The sequence below is a fragment of the Moschus berezovskii genome, chromosome 24 (assembly GCF_049115385.1).
Source record: "Moschus berezovskii isolate FMDL1 chromosome 24, NW_MosBer_1.0, whole genome shotgun sequence".
NCBI classification, from domain to species: Eukaryota; Metazoa; Chordata; class Mammalia; order Artiodactyla; family Moschidae; genus Moschus; species Moschus berezovskii.
The window spans coordinates 58,886,501-58,911,340 of NC_142483.1; the positions used below are offsets into that span (position 1 = coordinate 58,886,501).

The following is a 24,840-nucleotide window of genomic DNA, read 5'->3' on the forward strand; positions in this document are numbered from 1 at the left end:
AGACTAACATTTCAGGCTGGTCTGCTATCTGGACTGACATCCTTTTCATACAGTGAATACTTCTGTCATTTAATGTGGAGACCAGATTTTGAGAGAAGAGAGAAAGAAAGAGGCCTCCAGCTACCACAGCAATGAAAAATCAGTCACCACCAAGAAAGAAACTATTGAAAGGGACCAGGGGATCCAATATCACAATTTTGCCAAAGATTTGCCTTGCCTCTTTAGCACATGGACTCATAAACACATTAGTAAAGCATGCCAGGTTCCTCTCTCCGTGGGATTTTTCAGGAAAGAACATTGGAATGGGTTGTCATTTTCTATCCCAGGGGATTTTCCAGCCCAGGAATTGAACCTGCATCTCTTGCATCTCCTGCAGTGGCAAACAGGTTCTTCACCACTGTGCCACCTGAGAAGACTTAAATTCCACAAGGTAAACACAATAAAAATAACACATGGTTTTATATATCTCTTCTTTAGCTAATTGTAGTAAAGCAGAGCATAGGTATGTGGGGAGATAATCTGCTTTGGAGTGGTTCCTCAGACACCCCCCAGGTTGCAGGTTCAGGAATATAGACTGCACTGGGTCTTCGCTGCAGCTTGCAAGCTTCTCCTGTTGAGGCGCCTGAGGATCTAGACAGTATGGCTCAGTAGCTGCAGCATGGAGGCTTAGCTGCTCCGCAGCCTTTGGGATCTTAGTTCCCTGACCGAGGATCAAACCTGTGTCCTCAGCATTGGAAGGCTGATTCTTAATCACTGGACCACCAAGGAAACCCCTCAGGAATATATACTTTTAAAGAACTCTATAGGAGAATGTGATGATGAGCAAGTTTGGCAAACAAAACTAGAGTAAAACAAACAAACAACAACAAAAAACAAACCCTGGTATCAGGATACCAAAGTCTGCATTAATAATAACCGATTACTTCTAAGGTTACAAGGGAATGAAATAAATACTAAGTTTTAGTGACAGCCATGCAGAGGCCCAATATCCATGACTAAGAATCAATGCGCTAAAGGTGAAGAGGGCTTTCACATCTTTGTTCAACTTTGAAAAGCCCTGGCTAAAGATTAAGTTAATTAATCAAGTTGGCTGAATTAACAACAGGAGACCAATAAGAAGGGCTTTGTGATTTTCCAGTTTATAGATGATAGCTTATTACGAATTTGGTATGCTTATAAAGATTAGAAACAGATGGTCCAATGGAAACAAAGCGGACTGTCATATAATGTAAAAACCTGGAATTTGCAGTCAGAAGACCTGGGCTTGAGTTCTAGTTCTGCTTCTATGTGACCTCAGGCAAGTCACCTAACCTCACACCCAACTTTCTTAACAATAAATGAAAATCCCATGAGATAGCATACGTAAAAGGTACTTTATAAATTGTAAAGCGTTTTTCAAATGTTGGTTATCAATGTCATAAATGATCAGAATGTAAACATTTATCATATAGTCTCTGCAGTTCAAGAAAACAAGACAGAAACTGTTATCAACAACAGGGAGGAGTTGACTGTGTACTTCATGTCCAGACCAGTTCCACTATTAATGAGTCCATTGTTATTTGTATCCACTAATTTATCCAGTGCTGCTTATATAGTACTAAGTGTCAGGTATAGTCTGAAGCACTTCACAAACAGTTTTTTTTTTAAAAAAAAAACAACTTCCCAACTAGCTTGCAAGGTAGGTACTGTTCTCATTTTACACATAAGGGAACCGAGGCACTGAGTTTAGACACTGCCCAAGTTCACAGAGCCAGAGTGAAAGAGCTGGCATTCACACACAGGCAATCTGGCTCCAGAATTCATGGACTCAATGACTATAAAATGATATTTCACTAGAAGGCAATATCGTTGCATAAACCTCAAAGATGATGTTATGAAGAGCTTGTAGGTCATTATCATAAGAAATAAATTTTGTTGAAAGTGATAGGAAACTACCATCTGGCATTTTCTGTATCGGGTCATATTTACATTGCTTAGGAAAATTTTTTCTAGGATTATTAATCAGTAGTTACAAATGTAAATCACCACTAGATACAGCTAAAATGCTAAATTTTACATTACATGTATTTTATCACAATTACAAAATAAAAGCCTTAATTTTATTTATCATGTACAATTTAAAGTATCTCACATATTTTTATCTCAAGCTGTAGAATTTTTATTTCACAAAACTGAGTGTATCATTAAGTCCACAGCAAGTGGGCATACCCATATTTTACTGCTAAAATGATAATGGGGCATCCCAGGTGGCTCAGTGGTAAAGAGTTCTCCTGCCACGCAGGAGTCGCAGGTGTGATCCCTTGGTCAGAAAGATCCCCTGAAGAAGGAAACAGTAACCCACTCCAGTATTACAACAATAACAATGACAGTGAAGTAGTAATAATATACTGATAAACAAACCACAGGAAGTGAGTGTTGGGTCAACTGATAACTCTTAAGGTCCGTGAAATCTCCAGGGCCACTGTCTCCTAGGGTTCTGGCCAGGCTGCCTGCTGCAGCTGGGATGTTAAATACTAGAGGGAGAAAGGGTTTAAATCAGGCATGTGTTCATTTGCTCTGATACCTAAAACAGTCAGGCTTGGCTTAAAGGATCTCAAGACCTGAGCCTAAAAAAGTTAACATTCTTGGCTGCTGTTTTCTACTCCACATTTGCTTGTTTGTGGAATAAACAGGGAATATGTGTTTGTGGGAAAACAAATGTTGTATTTATTACAGACAGATGCTCAGATTCTATTTAAAAATAGAATCACACAAGCAGGTGGGAGAGCCAGGAGAAGAGGATGGTTAAATATGTGACACAATCAGCTCATATACTGTGAGCTGAACAAAATGGGAAGGAAGTGGTAATTCTGGAATTTATTTTCAAAGTTAGTTTAACCTGCAAAGTTTAGGGTTTTGCCTGAGTCACAGACTGTTCCTAGTAATTGGTCAGAAGATACATTTTTAAAAAGTGGACAAATTAAATAAAAGAGAAGTTAATATATAAATTGTAGACTTTCAGTTACATGGTTTTGAGTTCTGGACATCACCATTCACTGATGGAAGAATGAATCAAAAAAAGTTACTCTGCAACTGTTTACTAATTTAACAACCTCAACAGAGACATTTCATTTTAAGGCAGCTTTATTTCATAAGGGATTAAATTACTCATAAGGGACTAATTTATGTTGAAGACAATTTAGTGAGCCTTATATTTTGCTTTAAAAACAATAATCTGACTCTGGTTTCTTTAACAGAAAATAAGCACTTCTAGAAATTGAGAATTCCTTGGGAAAGATTATTGCTGTCTGCTGAGGAACATGAGAAATCTAGCTATTGCTTAATACATTTTTTCTGCATTTGATGATGGGAAAGGGAGCCCACCTGTTCCTTCCTTTATCAACTGAGTAAAGTTGGTCATATTATGTGGATTTGGACTTTTAACAGTACAAGTTCACAGCTCTCTAAATTCATCAGAGATGAAGCTGAGAGATGACAGAAGTGAATTCAAGAATTTATTTGGAGCAGCAAAGTCAGCATATACAAACGTGACTGAATCAAAGAGACAGAATAGAGATATAGGGAAAAAAACTGGTTTTATTCAGTTGCAAAGAACATAAAAGATAATATTTCCTAGTCTCCTTCCAAATTCAATCAAAGAAAACTACAGTATTCTTGAGGCATTGCTGATACTGGGGACAATTCATTCACCAACAAGTCAGATTAAGAAGGCTCTAACCTATCTCCTGCTCTCAAGAAGTCTCACCACTTTTATTCACACTGAAGTAGAAAAGCACCACAGCAATGACCACTTCCAGTCATGTGCTGAAAAATTAAAGAATGACACAATCACTTAGCCTTATATCCCTCAGTTTTGGGGAGGAACATATTGGCTGATAAAAAACATTAAAATCATGTTTTTTTCACATAAAATCTTAGAAGAAAAGATATTATTCTCCACTTTACTGTTCTTGGTAAATTTGTTTTTGGTACTCTCTCCTGCAGATGTGAGTTTCCAGGAAGAGGAAATAAATAATGTAACTTGTATTTCACTTGTACTTCCAATGATAGTATGAATTAATGTTTATTAAAAGCCTACTATATGATAAGCACCATGCTAAATGCTTTACACGTGTAACCTCGGTTAACCCTGTAACAACTCTGTGAAGCATCTACTATTATAACTTCCATTTTAAGATGAGGTGTGTGGGACTGGTAAAAGGCAAATGACTTGCTTCAGGACAAACATCTAGTAAGCAGACAGCCAACCTTCAAAACCAAAGGACTTGGTTCTAGAGCCTGCCTTTTAAACACTATGACAACTGCATTCTTCTCCTAATACATGTCTATGAGTTTTCTTGGCAGATTATTCACAAATAATTCATAGCTATAAAAACATGTTCTAATTCCCTTAAACTTTCTTCAGGTCAAAAACTAAAGGATGCTTAGAAAACAAGCAAGCAAACAAAAATCTTAATCCAATAATACTAAAATTACAACATATTTTATACTATATATGGAATCAGAATGGTAAAAATTTACTGAGAGTTTGGTAGCTATGCAGCTTATTTGCCAACAGGAACATGGTGCAAAAACACACATGCACGTGTACACTTTTTTCTGGCAAATGTGGCTTTCCACAGGGAGCAAGCTAAATAAATTTATATCCTGTTTTACTTCATTACTCTAAGAGCAAAATGCTGCCTGATGATCTAGTTATAGACTAATTTGCTAATCCTTTTTAAAGACTACATTCTTAGAGTTTGAATCCTAATAAAATCTTAGAAGCAAAACACTTGCTCAAATAGATGCTGATCTAGATATGTCAAATGACTACTGCAATTGTAATTTGAAAACAGCAAGAGTTCTGCTTGGCCACTAGTCCTACAAAGAACATCAAGCAGCAAATAAAAACAAGTCTACTAGAAACTGCCATCATTCAACATGCATATTAGGATTAAAAAGTGAAAACATTCCTCATTTATTAGGTGTAAATGTGGAAAACATTCAACAATAAATTAGGCTGATGCTTATGCATATGCAAGCTGGTAAGGCATAAAACAGAAGAATGGACTTTGGGGTTAGACATACTGACACTAATCACTACTGCCCAATCACCTCACAGCTGACTGACCTTGGGTTAGACATGGAGCCTGACTCTCAGTTCCTTCCATAAATCAACAGTGATGATGCCTATTTCATGGGGTTGCCGTGAGCCTTTAAATACTATATTTATTATAATAAATATATTAATAAGTATAAAAATATATAATAAATAAATATATAAATGTATTATATATACATATTATATATTACTACATTATATTATTATAAAAAGATCCACCCAATCCCTGACCTATGGTATGGGTTCAAATCCATGATTGCTATTTATGGGCTTGTTTAGTTTTTGGAGCCATTGCAGTACATGTTGACAATCAGAGCCCTTCACTGGAGGATATTTACTGAACCAAATTTACATTCAGTGTATCATCACTGTTGATAATTTCTATCCATATGTTTATCATAATACAGAAAAGAAACCAAAGTATTTGATAAATTACTCTATGTGCTAAGTTGCTGCAGTTGTGACTGACTCTTTGCAACCCTATGAACTGTAGCCCACCAGCCTCTTCTGTCCATGGGATTCTCCAGGCAAGAATAATGGAGTGGGAGGCCAAGCTCTCCACCTGGGGATCTTCCCAACCCAGGGATCAAACTCGAGTTTCCTGCACCTTCTTTACTGCCGGTGGATTCTTTACCACTGAGTCATTGGTGAAGCCCCTAAATTACTATAGGTTGTGTTATTTCTATTTACAGACTGGAGAAATTAAGAGTAATGTGACCTCAGTCATCTGGCCATATTCTGAAGAGTACTAAAGCTTCAGAAATGCTTCTTCTAAAGATACAGGTTATAAAGAACTATAACATCCTCTCTGCTATCATTAGCGTATCTGTCAGAATAATCCTAGGGACTTAACATAAGGCCAGTTTATTTTTTCTTCACACTGCACATCTGTTATTTGTTGGCAGTGGAGGCCTTTGCTAAGAGTAGTCCAGGGATCCAGGCTGAGAGAGCAGCAAACCAAAATTTCAAACATTATCAATCACGGAGCCACAAGAGAGAAGTCTAGAGGATGTTGCACTGGACACAGTCATATGCTCAGATATTCCTCACTCACTCATAACTCTTTGGCCTCACCCTGCACAAGAGTATCAGACATGCATCTCTACTTTATAACAGGGAGGCAGAAACCTGGAACATTTCGGTGAACAGTATTAATGACCACCCCAATCACGAAGCAGAATTCTAGGAGCTGTGGAGCGCATGTTTAGCAATACCGCATTGCTCCCTTTTCATCTCCCTGCAAAACACAGGCAGCTCCACACTATAATGGGTAAATACACAAATGTCATCTAGTACCCAAATAAGTGCTTGCACATCTACAGGTATATCCTCCACAGAGAAGACAGCAGACTGTTGAAACACATAGCCAAAATAAGTCTGCTTACATCACAGACAAAAAAAGCTAAATTTTACCACAACAGCCTCCCAGCACCAGGAGAGGAATACTTATATTTTCTTGGCAGTATAAAGAACTGGAAAAGTGTAATCCAAGCAAGCATTGGTTGGAGTACATTATTTATGTCCAGTAATAACCTGTAAAATAGATGATCAACTAAAACATGCTATAAATATTACATTTAAATTATACATCAGTTTTATCAGCAATATCTATAAATTATGTATAGTGTTGAATAACCAGTATGACTTTAAAGCTTTGTTCAGAAAAACTCTCATTTCTGGGTTAGACATGTGAGCCTATGGCAGTCAGCATCATCTCCAGGAAAACAAAAGTGAAAGACTAACAAAGGAAGTAGGAGAAAGGCGTCCTGAAACAGTGAGCCATGACCACAGTTACATCACTGCATTAGCAGAGATAAACCAAGGACATCTCAGGTGGCTCAGGGGTAAAGAAACCAGCCAACACAGGAGAAGTGGGAGATGCAGGTTTGACCTCTAAGTCAAGATCTCCTGGAGGAAGAAATGGCAACCCACTCCAATATTCTTGCTTGGAAAATCCCACGGACAGAGGAGCCTGGAGGGCCATAGTCCATGGGGTCGCAAAGAGTCGGACACGACTTGAGTGACTAAGCGACACAGAAATAAACCAACAAAACTCTGATGTCTCAAGTGGAGAAAACTTAGTCAGTGCTTCTCTCTCTCTGTCTCCCTCTGAGACGCACATCAGATTCACCTGAGGGTCCTGGCCTTAATCCAAGAGCTTCTAATTTAAGTGATCCAGTAGAATACAGCGCTAGCACTGCTACGTTTTGGCTGTTATTTTTGTTGTTGTTATCACTTTATAAAGCCTTCTAATGCAAAGCCAGGCTTAAGAAATGCCAAACTAAGTCATATAGTCTATTCAGCAAAAGAATAAACTTGCAAATAATGGGTTTTGCAGACGTGGACCTACTAAACATGAAGGAAAAAACATTTGTGCTAATTGGGGAAAGAATTATACTCCATGCCTTAACTCTAATAGTTACCTAGCACGTCATGTCTATATTCTCTGAGTAATTACCAGAGTGACATGTATTCTGAATATATACCATAAGGGAATCAATGTTTTTTAAAAAAGGGGAAGGGGATTTCACCTATCTTTAGATTACTGATTTTCTAGTAAATGAAAAAATAAAATGTATGAGTAAACTAACATAAGTTACAAATACAGAATCTAAATATGACCTTCAACTTTTTTCTAAAATATATCGCAGTATATCGATGAGTAATTTTATTTAATGTGGAAAAGTTTATCAACCGTACATTCATATACATACTCATTCGCAACGACAGAGCTCTGCTGTGCTTTCAACAATGAAATTAATGTCAGTGGTCCCATAAACATATCAACTTTCTAGTGACTACCAAAAAAAAAAAATGCAAAAGCCTAGACAAACATGAAGTAAAGGAGAATAGTTAACATTTTCAGAATCTAAAATGAAAAAATATTTTATTTTCTCATAAATGCATATAATGTCTTTCTAGAAGAGTTTATTTCTCTCCCACCATAAAATACACACAAAATAGATACAATCCACAGTCAGTGAAAACTCTGAAATAGTATTTAATCACTTGTTAAACTAAGCTTATACAAATAAGGAGAAATTAATGTTGAAATAATATATGAAGTAAGATGAAGTCACTTCGCGCAATGAGAGCTATACATGCTTATCACTGTCTGCTTTTAGAAAAGGAGCTGAGATGATAAGTGTAATGTGCAACCGTTCTCCATCTCTTCTACAAAAGTCCCGAAGAAGGTCTATATTGTCTAATACATATTATTTTCATGTAAGTGATATTTTTATGGGGGCACGAGTATGAATTTAGTATCTGGATCAATGTAGTACAGTGCAGAGACAGTATCTGGGGAGGAAGGAGCCCCAGTGAAAAGAGGACATAATGCATTAAATTCCTGGAAAGTCTAGGCAACTGAAGTGCAGGTTGGAGTCAGTACTATCTCCATCTCCAAGGGACAGGGATATCTCAGTCACCCCTGGGTATTACGTACTCCAACGTTATCCATTTTGAAACGATTTCTCATATGGATGACTTTTGACCATTTTCCTATCATGGTTGTCAGCATTTCCTGAGCTGACCTCTTTCCTTTCTGCACCCTGATTTTTCATTGGAATAATGAGGTGTCAGTCATCTGTGAGTCTCCTTCCTGGCAAGTAGAGATCCTTAGGTAGCCAGGAGTAGGGGATCTGAGCACATCAGGACAGCCAGGCATGTGCCAACTGAGGTAAAGGGAAACTAAAATTTCAGTCTTCAAAGAAGAGACTTACAGAAGAAGGCATTCTCATTTTATCAGCTCCAAGAAAGGACGGGAAGAAGAAGATACAAACAAGAAGAGAGTAAGAGATAAGAGCCTATAGGTAGGTAATGTGAATCACAGCAAAGGTTAAGAGCCTTCCCAGAGTCCATGGGTACCCAGGGAGTTATTCACCCAGGCACCAGCCAGCTGCGGGAGTAGTGGACAGAGACATGAAACAAATGCTCTATTTTTTCTGTCCTCATTCTTGCTTTGCTGCTGCTGCTAAGTCACGTCAGTCGTGTCCGACTCTGTGTGACCCCATAGACGGAAGCCCACCAGGCTCCCCCTTCCCTGGGATTCTCCAGGCAAGAACACTGGAGTGGGTTGCCATTTCCTTCTCCCATTCTTGCTTTAGGAACCTGTTTAATTTAAGCACCCTGAATTCCTGGTATTTGCAAATTTTTCTAAGTTTGCTTTAATGTTTTCAGACCTTATTATGGGTTCCTATTCATGAGTTTAGCTTTGTTTTGCAGCAGATTTTTTTCCTTGTCCCAGGGACCAACGATATGCTCACTGGAATCAGACTACTTAAATTTATCCTGACAGAACCCAAATCCTGAGAGTTAACACTAGTTCGGACAACTAAAAATACTCATTGATTTTTTTTAATTTATTTATTTTTTAATGAAGGTTACCTACTTTACAGAATTTTGTTGTTTTCTGTCTATACTTTGTTTTTTACATGTGTTTAAATATAATTTTTGAAGAACGCTATGCTCTTTATCACACCTGTGAAACATTTGGGACTCTAAGGTCTGCTCCATAAGAAGCTGGAAGGCTTCTGTCTCTTTTAGCAAAGGGGAGGGACACAGAGGGAGAACATTACCCTCTGTCTCCTGAGCGTGTCAGCAGAAGTGCCCGGGCAACGAGTGAGTGGAGAGGTGCCTCATACCAACATGACTGGCTCACAGCCACCAAAGAGGAATGCATGTGGTGTTATTCCACACAAACATTTCTACTCAATCAGCCTTCCCTACCCACTGCTTTCAAGCTGAATGGAACAAAGATGCAGGATGGTCAGAGATTCAGTAAAGTCCATCAGCAAGTACCTCAGATTTCCACAGATTTACTTATACTGTGGACTAAATGGCATGCCTTACATGTGCATACATTTATATCTGAATATATATATACTTCTCACTCTACAATAGGAACCATTCAAATTGAGTCAAAGGCAATCACAGTTTTGACATCTACTTTTTAATCAGATTTCTAATTAAAGCATAGTTTTCAGATGAAAAGTTTCAGTATTAGAATACAGATATAGATAACTGAATTAATTTATAACAACTAAACCAAACCCATGAAAATAGGTTCGATTCACTTACTCTCATCAACTTGAGAATTCAGTCTATTCCTTAATTGTAGACTGTGATTTAAAAAGTTTAAAAAGAATAAAAAAAATACTGAAGGAGTTAGTATAATGAAATATTCTGTTTGAAATTTGAAAAAATCTGGTTGCATTCCATAATTAATCTTTCCTGTGAGCTAGGGCTATAACTTAAGAGTTTTCTCAAGAGAACTGAAAAATTATCAAATGATAATCTTAAAACTGTTTCAGGAGGCAATTATGGAGAGTGCTCTGTTGATTTATACTATATAGCCATGAGAGAAATAAAATTTAAAACCACCTCGTGGCTATTTTTATATCCATACTTTCTTTGAAAAGGCTGTTTTAAAAATACCAATATTTGAGTTTAAACAAATAGTACATACTATTTTGTTCATATAAATATAAAAGTAAAAAACTATATATCTTTTAGGATATAGTAGAAGAAAATAGTCATTAAAAACAAGTAGAAGAATAAAGTTTTGACATTACTGTACCTACCTTTAACGTGATACTATAATGTCCGGCAAACGCCGCATCTATCCATGATCTCGAATGGGGATCACCCAGGAATTCTACATGATATTGTTCAACATCTCCATCCAGGTCATAGGTCACATACTTCCCTTTAAAAGGGTCAGGGCAAAGTATCCCTGGCCAACTTTCAAAAGAAAATATTTTTAATTATTTTCATATTTTAAAAAGGGCAGACATTAATACATCTATCACAATCATCTGTCAAACTTCCTCCTTTGAATTTTAATAACTATTTTACAAATTTTAAACATATTTATACTTTAGTCTTTAAAGTAGAGTATTCAATTGATCAAGTAATCAGTTGTATCTCTGTAAATACAGAAAGTTTTGAAACAGTCACATACTGAAGATATTCATAAGATATGAGAAGAAAGAATCATGAGACAAAAGAACGATTTCCAGGGTCTATAAGAGACATTTAGGCACGGCTAACAGTGACATTGTACAGGAGACAGGGACCAAGACCATCCCCATGGAAAAGAAATGCAAAAAAGCAAAATGGCTGTCTGAGGAGGCCTTACAAATAGCTGTGAAAAGAAGAGAGGAGAAAAGCAAAGGAGAAAAGGAAAGATATAAGCATCTGAATGCAGAGTTCCAAAGAATAGCAAGGAGAGATAAGAAGGCCTTCCTCAGTGATCAATGCAAAGAAATAGAGGAAAACAACAGAATAGGAAAAACAAGAGATTTCTTCAAGAAAATTAGAGATATCAAGGGAACATTTCATGCAAAGATGGGCTCGATAAAGTATAGAAATGGAATGGACCTAACAGAAGCAGAAGATATTAAGAAGAGGTGGCAAGAATACACAGAAGAACTGTACAAAAAAGATCTTCATGACCAAGATAGTCACGATAACGTGATCACTGACCTAGAGCCAGACATCTTGGAATGTGAAGTCAAGTGGGACTTAAAGCATCACTACAAACAAAGCTAGTGGAGGTGGTGGAATTCCAATTGAGCTATTTCAAATCTTGAAAGATGATGCTGTGAAAGTGCTGCACTCAATATGCCAGCAAATTTGGAAAACTCAGCAGTGGCCACAGGACTGGAAAAGGTCAGTCTTCATTCCAATCCCAAAGAAAGGCAATGCCAAAGAAGGCTCAAACTACTGCACAATTGCACTCATCTCACACGCTAGTAAAGTCATGCTCAAAATTCTCCAAGCCAGGCTTCAGCAATATGTGAACCGTGAATTTCCAGATGTTCAAGCAGGTTTTAGAAAAGGCAGAGGCACCAGAGATCAAATTGCCAACATCCGCTGGATCATGGAGAAAGCAAGAGAGTTCCAGAAAACCATCTATTTCTGCTTCATTGACTATGCCAAAGCCTTTGACTGTGTCGATCACAATAAACTGTGGAAAATTCTGAAAGAGATGGGAATACCAGACCACCTGACCTGCCTCTTGAGAAACCTATTTGCAGGTCAGGAAGCAACAGTCAGAACTGTACATGGAACAACAGACTGGTTCCAAATAGGAAAAGGTTATATATTGTCACCCTGCTTATTTAACTTATATGCAAAGTACATCATAAGGAACGCTGGGCTGGAAGAAGCACAAGCTGGAATCAAGATTGTTGGGAGAAATATCAATAACCTCAGATATGCAGATGACACTACCCTTATGGCAGAAAGTGAAGAGGAACTCAAAAGCCTCTTGATGAAAGTGAAAGAGGAGAGTGAAAAGGTTGGCTTGAAGCTCAACATTCAGAAAACAAAGATCATGGCATCTGGTCCCATCACTTCATGGGAAATAGTGGAAACAGTGTCAGACTTTGTTTTTTTGGGCTCCAAAATCACTGTGGATGCTGATTGCAGCCAGGAAATTAAAAGACGCTTGCTCCTTGGAAAGAAAGTTATGACCAACCTTGATAGTATATTAAAAAGCAGAGATATTACTTTGCCAACAAAGGTCCGTCTAGTCAAGGCTATGGTTTTTCCCGTGGTCATGTATGGATGTGAGAGTTGGACTGTGAAGAAAGCTGATTGCCGAAGAATGGATGCTTTTGAACTGTGGTGTTGGAGAAGACACTTGAGAGTCCCTTGGACTGCAAGGAGATCCAACCAGTCCATTCTAAAGGAGATCAATCCTGGGTGTTCATCAGAAGGACTGATGCTAAAGCTGAAACTGCAATACTTTGGCCACCTCATGCGACGAGTTGACTCACTGGAAAAGACTCTGATGCTGGGAAAGGTTGGGGTGGGAGGAGAAGGGGACGACAGAGAATGAGATGGCTGGATGGCATCACCGACTCTGTGGACATGAGTTTGAGTGAACTCCGGGAGTTGGTGATGGACAGGGAGGCCTGGCGTGCTGTGATTCATGGGGTCGCAAAGAGTCGGACACGACTGAGCAACTGAACTGAACTGAACAGGAAAGTTAAGAGAAAAAGAGTCATCAGATTTATGGCAGGCTTGAATCAACTCTCACCAATTGTAATGATTAACTACTAAAATGTTAACCCACTGACTTGGTAGGAGAGAGCTAGCAATCCATGAACCAGTATGCCAAAGGGGACTGGTAACTCAGGCTGTGCTGACACTGGACATTGTAGTGACTTTGGGAAAAGTAGAAACAAAAGCAGCAGTTCTGCTTTTACCCTCCCACCACAGTGGTTATCCTCCCCACCACATCTGTTATACTGGCATTGACCGAATGGTAAACATCCTCAATACTGCAAATACCAGAGCGGGCAGCCATTCCCTTCTCCAGAGGAAATTCCCAATCCAGGGATCAAACCCATGTCTCCCATATTGCAGGTGGATTCGTTACCGTCTGAACCACCAGGGAAGACTGCGAATAACATTTATCCTTCACTAAAAACAAATCTTTAGGGGTGTGTTCTTTCATGCCACAACCTTCAGAAATTCCTTGATATGTTTCAGTTTCCCACTTGGCAAAACAACATATACATCCACTAAGTTTTAGCCTTTTTACCAATCACAGAAGGCTCTGACCTACTGCTCAGAGAATAAAGAAGGAAGATCAGCAAGCTGTGATTAAGGAATGCATGTGTGTGTGTTCAGTCACTTCAATTGTGTCTGATTCTTTGCGACCCCATGGACTGTAGCTCGCCAGGCTCCTCTGTCCGTGGAATTCTCTAGGCAAGAATACTGGAATGTGTAGCCTTTCCCTTCAAGGGATCTTCCCAACCCAGGGATCAAACCCACGTCTCCTATGGTTCCTGAATTGCAGGTGGATTCTTCACTGCTGAGCCACTGGGGAAGCCCATGACTAAGGGATGCACAGTAGCAATCTGACTAAACTTTACAGATCAAGATTCAAAATATACATAGCTAATATACCCAAGCATACAAAAATCTGTACAATTATCAAGTTCTACTTCAGTTTGCAGTACTGCAGAGCGAGAAAGGCAGTGAAGTTCAAGTTAGAAGGCCCAGTTTCTTGTTCTGCCTTGTACCAGACATGAGGCCTCTAGCACGTAACTAGGCTTTACTGTCACTCTGGGGTCTCACTGTGCTGTTTCAAAGTTCAAAGGAACATACCCTTTACACATTTTGGGGTTTTTGCAAATTAAAATACTATACAGTACCATCATTGTGGACTGAATTAAGTCATCCTACCAACCCAAATGTCAACCCACTCCAGATTCTTGCCTGAAAAATCCCACTGACAAAGAAGCCTGGTGGGCTACAGTCCACGGGGTCACAAAGAGTGGGACACAATTGAGCGACCTGACTTTCCCTTTCACCAACCCAAATTCATATGTCAATGTCCTGACTCCCAGTATCTCAGAATGTGACTCTATTTAGAGATAGGGTCTAGTAACCAAGTTAAAAGGTAGGCCCTAATCCAACATGACTAGTTTCCTTATAAAAAAAGGTTAGGAGCTAGACACACACAGAGGAAAGACCACAAGAAGACAAAAAGAGAGACTCACCCACAAGCCAACAGAAGCCTCAGAAAAAATCAACCCTGCTGACACCCTGACCTTAGACTTCTAGTCCCTGGAATTAGGAAATGGCAACCCACTCCAGTGTTCTTGCCTGGAGAATCCCAGGGACAGGGGAGCCTGGTGGGCTGCTGTCTATGGGGTCGCAGAGAGTCGGACATGACTAAAGCGACTTAGCAGCAGTAGCAGCAGCAGCAAGGGCTAGAGAATGAAAGGGCCTGGATAGCTCAAGTGGTAAAGAATCTTCTGCCTGCAATGCAGGAGATGTGGGTTCGATCCCCAGGTTGGGAAGATCCCTTGGAGAAGGAAATGGCAACCCACTGCGGTATTCTGGACGGAGGAGCTTGGTGGGTTACAGCCAACAGGGTTGCCAAGAGTTGGACACAACTGAGAATGCATGGACATGACAGAGAATGAAAAACTGAGCCCAACAACCTGACATCCAAAGAAGTCGAGTACTTGGGAAGAAGTGGAAATGATAATGGAAAGTCGAGTGAGAGTTCAGAACCTAAATGAAGAGGACCATCTGGTCGTTACCAGGCTCACATCACAGCATTTTACTGGTATATGGCAACTCGTACTGGACTGTGCTTAAGAGATAAACTTGAGTTCAATATATATTTTCAACCTATTTTAGAAATCTACATTTCTGAAGGAATCCGCTCAAAAGAAGACTTCAACAGGTAGATAAATGACTAAGAATGAGTGGCAGCTGCAAAGGAGACACCCAACTTACCAGAAATCAAGGAACAAGTGAGTCCTTCAACATGATCAACTATTTTAAAAGTAACCCATCTGTGATTGTTACATTCTATTTGTTTAAACTCTTTATAAAACATAAGGGGTTCATGTTTAATATTAGGTGATTTGCACCTCACTGAAATTTTTAAAAGGATTACTACCAACCCAACACCAAATTATAAGCAGTACCTACTCCATTCAGTTTAAAACAGTCTCAGAAAATGGATTTCTGATATTTAACACATTAAAGAAATATTTTGCAGTTTTTATGTGTTAGATGAGCTGCTACTTTTCTGACAAAAATTCTGATACTATTTTTTAAGTGAAACATATTGGGTCCAAGAGTATTCAATTTAATTACTCTATAAAATATAAAGAGATGACTCCTAAAAAGAATTAGATGCCAACAGAAAAGCTTCTGTTCATTATTGAAATATATTACAGAAAATATTGCATACTGATTTGAAGATGAATTATGAAAAGCATTATCAAATGTCCAAATAACTTGGGCACTTTCAGGTGATGCAAAGGAATTATCTGACTCCAAGTTTGCATATCTCAGCTAAAACAGAATGCACTGAACTGCAGGGAAAGCGGAACAGAGGCAATAGATATAGAAGACCTGATTACTTCTCTCCAGCTGCTACATCCATCATCTGCTCCGATTTGCTGTAACTGAAGAAAGACGTTGACATCCAGCTTCAGCCTCACTCTCACCTCAATCTGAGTTCCAAAACTGTCCAAGTTGACAGTGCACTGTGCACTTCTACCTCCTGAGTTTTCATATTCATACTGAGGAGAGATTCTGAAGTGCTGTGTGGGGGCTGAAAGGGGACAGGGAAAGTAAGAGTCAACAACCCAAGGGAAGGATATCAGAATTACAAGGAAAAATGTACAGTCAATCTCAGAGCCTGTGGGCGGTAGAAGGTAAAATGTACAAACAGCAAGGTCAAACAGACATTGGGTATTGAAATCCACTTGCAGCAGGAAGTGGGAAACAGGCAGCACAAGAAATTTCAAAAGAACAGAAAATATATCACAAAGAAACTGATGTTTTATACTTTCCTTATCCAGTGGAAATGATCTAAGATAGCTACTGCCTGCAACAGAAGTTGAAGCTTAAGCATGATATCGGCTGCCATATATTTATAACCAATGAGAAGAAATAAATACATTTTTCAAACTGTAGTCTGGATGTTTAAGCAGATAGCAAATTTTACTTGAGCTGCAACCTTAATCTATAGGAAACAAAATGGATGAGTTGGAATCATCACTAACTTACTGTTATATTTGCCAAGAAATCTCTTTGCTGTACCTAACAGCAGGGACCAATGGGAAAAGGAAATTTCTCATCTACACACACACACACACACACACTTACATACAAAAGTATGCAAGTATGCAAATAAGAAGTAATCAAATAATATTTTATAATACTATTAATAAAAAGATGTGGTAGAGATCTCATTTATGAATGAATACATGTATGTGTGATAAAGTTGCTTCAGTTGTGTCAGACTCTGCGGACTGTAGCCCACCAGGCTTCTCTGTCCATGGGATTCTCAAGGCAAGAATACTGGAATGGGTTGCTGTGCCCTCGTCCAGGGGATCTTCCCAACCCAGGGATCAAACTCAGGTTTCTTACATCTCCTGCACTAGCTGGCAGGTTCTTTACCACTAGCAGCACCTGGGAAGCCCTAAATATTTACACTATATCTAAAAAGTAACACTGGATTGGCTTGCTAACTTACAGACAGAGTTGAACTGTTTAGCCCATAGTATTTAGAATGCAAATATATTTTCTTTAATTTTCATATTTATGAGAAATCTTTGAAAAACGTCTGTGTAAAATGCCTAGCTTCTGCTTGACATTGTATTTTCCTATACTGAGATATGAAGTTCTTTTTTACCTTTAATTTCTTTGCTCTTTCTCAGTTCAGTTCAGTTCAGTCGCTCAGTCGTGTCCGACTCTTTGCGACCCCATGAATCATAGCATGCCAGGTCTCCCGGTCCATCACCAATTCCCGGAGTTCACTCAAATTCTTGTCCATCAAGTCAGTGATGCCATCCAGCCATCTCATTCTCTGTCGTCCCGTTCTCCTCCTGCCCCCAGTCCTTCCCTGTATAGAGCTTCTCCATCTTTGGCTGCAAAGAATATAATCAATCTGATTTCGGTGTTGACCATCTGGTGATGTCCATGTGTAGAGTCTTCTCTTGTGTTGTTGGAAGAGGGTGTTTGCTATGACCAGTGCGTTCTCTTGGCAAAACTCTTATTAGCCTTTGCCCTGCTTCATTTCGTGCTCCAAGGCCAAATTTGCCTATTACTCCAGGTGTTTCTTGACTTCCTACTTTTGCATTCCAGTCCCCTATAATGAAAAGGACATCTTTTTTGGGTGTTAGTTCTAAAAGGTCTTGTAAGTCTTCATAGAACCGTTCAACTTTGGCTTCTTCAGCATTACTGGTTGGGGCATAGGCTTGGATTACTATAATAATGAATGATTTGCCTTGGAAATGAACAGAAATCATTCTGTTGTTTTTAAGACTGCATCCGAGTACTGCATTTCATACTCTTTAAGACTTCTTAAACATTATAGCGTTCTCTTCCTAGCAATGAAGACAGCCCCATCCTCAAGCTCAAATGGGCATAACTCAGAGGCAAGAGACTGCATAAGTATTTTTATAAGTGTGTGTTATTTTATGATGTGGCGACAAATATGACTATTACAATTAGAGTTTTCATGGAGCTTGACCACAGACAAAGAAAGTGATGTTCTCTTAACTATTATTTGATTTTATTATACAGTGATTAAGCAGGCATTTCTTGACTCTGTATCAATTTCTCTTTAGTTTTTTTAGCTTTATAGGAGAGTGTGAACTCTTCTGAGAAAGAGTAACTCTAAGATGTTGATAAGATTGAGTTCTGAGCCTTCAGTTAGCGGTAAGGGCAAAGGCTAACAATTAACACACATAATGCTACACTGCCAAGTGTCTCTGTAGCCAGTTGACTGGTCTTCCCATTTGAAATTTCAGTATCTATATTTCTTAATTAAGAACTGATGTTTAGCTGTTTTTAGTAGGTTATTTCAGTTTTATATTCTACTACTGCAATTTATACTGTTATCATCTGTCTATGTATTTGTGGTACTGAATAAGCAAATAAAGCAATAGATTTGAGTTTCTTAGTCTGTACGTTAAGTCTGTGTTCATTTGTAGTTTATAAAGAATAATTTATGTGACTACATAGCAAAATGTATTTTACTCTTTCCAGTAAGCAAGAAGGTGGGTACAGCTGTATTTTGCAGCATTTTGATGGTCTTAATCACAGACTAGAGGTAATTTAGGGATTGGAGTAAAACATGCTTCATTCGTATTTCAAACTCTAACCCTCAGTTATAAGTACAAAACTGCAAAAGAAATTCCTAATCAAATTTCTAATGTAATATTTCAGACATAGTGACAAGATTCAAATCCATTTCTTGAATTAGAATTACTGAACCTTCAGAATTTCCACTAGTAAATATAAATGCTCTGCTTTCCAAATGTTAGAGATAAGAAAAATAGCATGGGACTACAAATACTTTCATTAGTAACTTCAAAAATAAGTGCTCATATTCACGCCTTTAAAAACATTTGTTCTTACCTAACTCTAGTTCCTCTTCAAGTCCATCTATTATTACATGGGCTTCCCTTGTGACTTAGTGGTTAAAAAACTTGCCTGCCAATGCAAACGATGCAGATTCAGTCTCTGGGTCAGGAAGATCCCCTGGAGAATGAAATGGCAACCCACTCCAGTATTGTTGCCTGGAAAAAACCATGCACATAGGACCCTGGCGGGCTACAGTCCATGGGGTCACAAAGAGTTAGACACAACTTAGCAACTAAACAACAACAACTATGTATGTATAAATTAAATATATATCAATTAATATATGTGCATATCAATAACATATATGTATTTTTAAACAATATTTCACATTTGACCCCTAGAAAAACTCTCAGTAACAAAGGTATATATTTGAGAGATTTCCACATCTGGCAAGATATTAAGTATATTGGTTTGCTAAGGCCGCCATAGAAAAATATCACAGAGTGGGTAGCTTACAAACAGAAATTTATTCTCCCACAGTCTTAAAGGCTAGAAGTCCCAGATCAAGGTATCAACGGGGCTGGTTTTCCTGGAGGCCTCTCCCGGGGTTGCAGATGCTGTCTTCACACAGGCTGTGCTGGCACACAGCCCTGGTTGTCTACAGTGTGCTCAAAGTTTCTCTTCTTACAGGAACACCAGTCAGAGTGGATGAGGGCCACTTTTAACTTAACCACCTCTTTAAAGGCTCTCATTCCAAAAAAAATCTCATTCTGAGGTTAGAGATTTAACATACGACCTTTAGGGGGAACCACATTTCAGTCCATAACAGAAAGTGATAAAGCAAGAGCACACATCTAGGTATTGACTTGAAGAACTCCTGTGTGTGTTCTGTGTTGTGTTAGATGAGCCCATCACAGTCTCCCTAGGAAAGCAAACATCTAATATTTTCCATGGCGAATCAGTTCAGTTCAGTTCAGTCGCTCAGTCATGTCCGACTCTTAGCGGCCCCATGAACCACAGCACGCCAGGCCTCCCTGTCCATCACCAACACCCAGAGTTCACTCAAATTCATGTCCATCGAGTCGGTGAGGCCATCCAGCCACCTTATTCTCTGTCGTCCCCGTCTCCTCCTACTCCCAATAGCTCACAGCATCAGACTCTTTTCCAGTGAGTCAACTTGTCGCATGAGGTGGCCAAAGTATTGGAGTTTCAGCTTTAGCATCAGTCCTTCCAATGAACACCCAGGATTGATCTCCTTTAGAATGGACTGGTTGGATCTCCTTGCAGTCCAAGGGACTCTCAAGAGTCTTCTCTAACAACACAGTTCAAATTCATCAATTCTTCTGTGCTCAGCTTTCTTCACAGTCGAACTCTCACATCCATACATGACCACGGGAAAAACCATAGCCTTGACTAGACGGACCTTTGTTGGCAAAGTAATGTTTCTGCTTTTTAATATGCTATTTAGGCTGGTCATAACTTTCCTTCCAAGGAGTAAGCGTCTTTTAATTTCATGGCTGCAATCAGAATATGCGGTGATTTTGGAGCCCAAAAAAATAAAGTCTGACACTGTTTCCACTGTTTTTCCATCTATTTCGCAAGAAGTGATGGGACCAGATGCCATGATCTTAGTTTTCTGAATGTTGAGCTTCAAGCCAACCTTTTCACTCTCCTCTTTCACTTTCATCAAGAGGCCTTTGAGTTCCTCTTCACTTTCTGCCATAAGGGTGGTGTCATCTGCATATCTGAGGTTATTGATATTTCTCCCAGCCATCTTGATGCCAGCCTGTGCTTCTTCCAGCCCAGTGTTCCTCATGATGTACTCTGCATATAAGTTAAATAAGCAGGGTGACAATATACAACCTTGACGTACTCCTTTTCCTATTTGGAACCAGTCTGTTGTTTCATGTCTAGTTCTAACTGTTGCTTCCTGACCTGCATACAGGTTTCTCAAGAGGCAGGTCAGGTGGTCTGGTATTCCCATCTCTTTCAGAATTTTCCACAGTTTATTGTGATCCACACAGTCAAAGGCCTTAGCATAGTCAATGAAGCAGAAATAGATGATTTTCTGGAACTCTCTTGCTTTCTCCATGATCCAGCGGATGTTGACAATTTGATCTCTGGTGCCTCTGCTTTTTCTAAAACCTGCTTGAACATCTGGAAGCTCACGATTCACATATTGCTGAAGCCTAGCTTGGAGAATTTTGAGCATGACTTTACTAGCGTGTGAGATGAGTGCAATTGTGCGGTAGTTTGAGCCTTCTTTGGCATTGCCTTTCTTTGGGATTGGAATGAAGACTGCTCTTTTCCAGTCCTGTGGCCACTGCTGAGTTTTCCAAATTTGCTGGCATATTGAGTGCAGCACTTTCACAGCATCATCTTTCAGGATTTGAAATAGCTCAACTGGAATTCCATCACCTCCACTAGCTTTGTTCGTCGTGATGCTCTCTAAGGCCCACTTGACTTCACATTCCAAGATGTCTGGTTCCAGGGGAGTGATCATGCCATCGTGATTATCTTCAGCGTGAAGATCATTTTTGTACAGTTCTTCTGTGTATTCTTGCCACCTCTTCTTAATATCTTCTGTTTCTCTTAGGTCCATACCATTTCTGTCCTTTATCGAGCCCATCTTTGCATGGAATGTTCCCTTGATATCTCTAATTTTCTTGAAAAGATCACGTTTTTCCTATTCTGTTGTTTTCCTCTATTTCTTTGCATTGATCGCTGAGGAAGGCTTTCTTATCTCTCCTTGCTATTCTTTGGAACTCTGCATTCAGATGCTTATATCTTTCCTTTCCTCCTTTACTTTTCACTTCTCTTCTTTGCCCAGCTATTTGTAAGGCCTCCTCAGACAGCCATTTTGCTTTTTTGCATTTCTTTTCCATGGGGATGGTCTTGGTCCCTGTCTCCTGTACAATGTCACGAACCTCCATCCAGAGGTCATCAGGCACTCTATCTATCAGATCTAGTCCCTTATATCTATTTCTTACTTCCATTGTATAATCATAAGGGATTTGATTTAGGTCATATCTGAATGGTCTAGTGGTTTTCTCTACTTTCTTCAATTTAAGTCTGAATTTGGCCATAAGGAGTTAATGATCTGAGCCACAGTCAGCTCCTGGTCTTGTTTCTGCTAACTGTATAGAGCTTCTCCATCTTTGGCTGCAAAGAATATAATCAATCTGATTCCGGTGTTGACCATCTGGTGCTGTCCATGTGTAGAGTCTTCTCTTGTGTTGTTGGAAGAGGGTGTTTGCTATGACCAGTGCGTTCTCTTGGCAAAACTCTTATTAGCCTTTGCCCTGCTTCATTTCGTGCTCCAAGGCCAAATTTGCCTGTTACTCCAGGTGTTTCTTGACTTCCTACTTTTGCATTCCAGTCCCCTATAATGAAAAGGACATCTTTTTGGGGTGTTAGTTCTAAAAGGTCTTGTAAGTCTTCATAGAACTGTTCAACTTCGGCTTCTTCAGCATTACTGGTTGGGGCATAGACTTGGATTACTGTGATATTGAATGGTTTGCCTTGGAAACGAACAGAAATCATTCTGTCGTTTTTAAGATTGCATCCAAGTACTGCATTTTGGACTCTTTTGTTGACCATGATGGCTACTCCATTTCTTCTAAGGGATTCCTGCCCACAGTAGTAGATATAATGGTCATCTGGAAGGAAACGGCAACCCACTCCAGTACTCTTCCCTGGAGAATCCCATGGATGGAGAAGCCTGGTAGGCTACAGTCCATGGGGTCGCAAAGAATCGGACACGACTGAGCGACTTCACTTTCACTTTTCCAGTCCATTTTAGTTCACTGATTCCTAGAATGTCGACATTCACTCTTGCCATCTCCTGTTTGACCACTTCCAATTTGCCTTGATTCATGGACCTAACATTCCAGGTTCCTATGCAATATTGCTTGTTACAGCATCGGACCTTGCTTCTAGCATCAGTCACATCCACAACTGGGTATTTGTTTTGCTTTGGCTCCATCCCTTCATTCTTTCTGGAGTTATTTCTCCACTGATCTCCAGTAGCATACTGGGCACCTACCGACCTAGGGAATTCCTCATTCACTATGCATGGTGAATAGTTGGATATAAATGAAAACAAGGTGATGGGAGAAAAGAAAGATTTGAAAAGAGAAGGGGCAAAACTCTTGAAAGAAATTTTAAATTTTTCAATAAAGACTGAACTAGAAGAACATAAGAACTGGTAGCTCCTTCAGAAAAATAACATATGGAAAGGGAAAATATGTAAATTTTAAAGATGAAACTCCTGAAGAAAAAGTGATACCAAAGCTCACCAGAAAAGATTCACCATCAGTACTGCAGGGATCCAAACATACAATCAAAGCAAAGCAACAGAATAAACTGGTTATAATTTAAGAAAAACATAATCGAGATGAAAAGACTTGAAACTGCATACTGAAAATGCCCATTGCATACTAGAGAAATCAACCCAGAATGGGAAACACTGAACTATAAAATAGTAATTGTATAAAAATCAGAAGAAAATAGATCTTCTAAGCATCTAGGCAATAATTTAAGAATGTAAATTTTTTTCAAGATAGGCCACATTGGGCCATAAAACAAGATTCAATGAAATTACAAGAGATTTAAATTAGAACTCAATAATAATAAAATATTTTTTAAATCCCGTATTTGGTCATTTGAAAACACAATTCTGATAACTCATTTCAAAGAAAAAAATCACAAACTGAATAGTAATAAAATGAAACATATTAAAATTTGTGGGATATAGCTAAAGCAGTGCTTAAAGAGAAATTTATAGCTTTAATTGCCCATATCTGGAAGAAAAAAGATATGAATCATTTATCTAAGTCTCCAATTTAAGAAACTAGACAAAGAAGAATTAAACCCAAACAAGTCAGGGAAAGAATAGCAATGAGATCAGAAAACAATAAATAAGTTAGACAACAACAGAGAAATTGATTGTTTGAAAAGTTTTTAAAGTTAATAACTTAGCAAGACTATACCTCAAAAGTTTATTAGAAAACACCAACAAAAATCTTACCTTGGCCAATTCTGTAATTTTACCAAAACCAGGCTTCCAAGAGGCAGCTGTGAATAGACAATCTTATATCCACTTTGATGAAGCTGAGACTCTTCAGGAAAGTCTTCTTCAGAAACAGAGCACTTGTTGTACTTTGAGTCAGCGTTCATGAAGCAGTACCATGGTTCATTGTGACTGACTTTGGCTTTATCCTCATTTGATAACAGTCTCCATTTCAAACAACTTTCATTCTCACATTGAACCCACACTTTGTTCATATACATGTTGTTTTCCACTGAGGAATCCATTGCCATATTACAACATTCTATTATCTTACTATCAAATTTTCCTTTTTCCGTAAGTGCATTTAACCTAGAAAATAAGGGGAAAATAACAGAATAAAGATTTCAGGGGATAAGGAGAGAAAGCTCAGGCCAAAATTCGAGAAGTAGCTCTTTTATACCTTGTTTGCACACCTCTTCTCTGTAAACGTTAAACATGTCGTGTTTCTATACACCCAAAGGAAGAAAACAGAAGCCTCAGCCATTCTGGTCATAAAATGCTCCCAAATTAAAAATAAGGAAAGTATGATGCAGCAGAAAAGGGGTACAGCTTAACTATAATATCTATTCTACTACTACTCAGTATACGTCTAATAGACACCCAGTACTTTTGCCATTGTTGTTATTGTTGTTGTTTAGCCGCTAAGTCGTGTCTGACTCTTTGCAACCCCATGGACTGTAGCCCGCCACGTTCCTCTGCCCATGGGATTTCCCAGGCAAGAATACTAGTCTGGGTTGCTATTTCCTTTTCCAGGGGATCTTCCTAACCTAGGGATTGAACCTGCATCTCCTGCATCATAGGCAGATTC

At 38.9% G+C, this 24,840-nt stretch overlaps 1 protein-coding gene across 2 annotated transcripts in view; it reads right to left on the reverse strand.

Annotated features, from left to right (window-relative positions):
• Positions 1-24,331, reverse strand: part of ZCWPW2 (zinc finger CW-type and PWWP domain containing 2) — an 81,513-nt gene extending 57,182 nt beyond the window's left edge. For both annotated transcript variants that reach the window (XM_088831934.1, XM_055413298.2), the window contains exons 1-2: positions 23,991-24,331; positions 10,687-10,846 (exon numbers count right to left, since the gene is read on the reverse strand). In XM_088831934.1, coding sequence (XP_088688060.1) covers positions 10,687-10,846; positions 23,991-24,283 — 453 coding nt within the window. In that variant the 5' untranslated portion in view covers positions 24,284-24,331. The remainder of the gene's footprint in view (positions 1-10,686; positions 10,847-23,990) is intronic.
• Between the last annotated feature and the right edge of the window lie 509 nt (positions 24,332-24,840).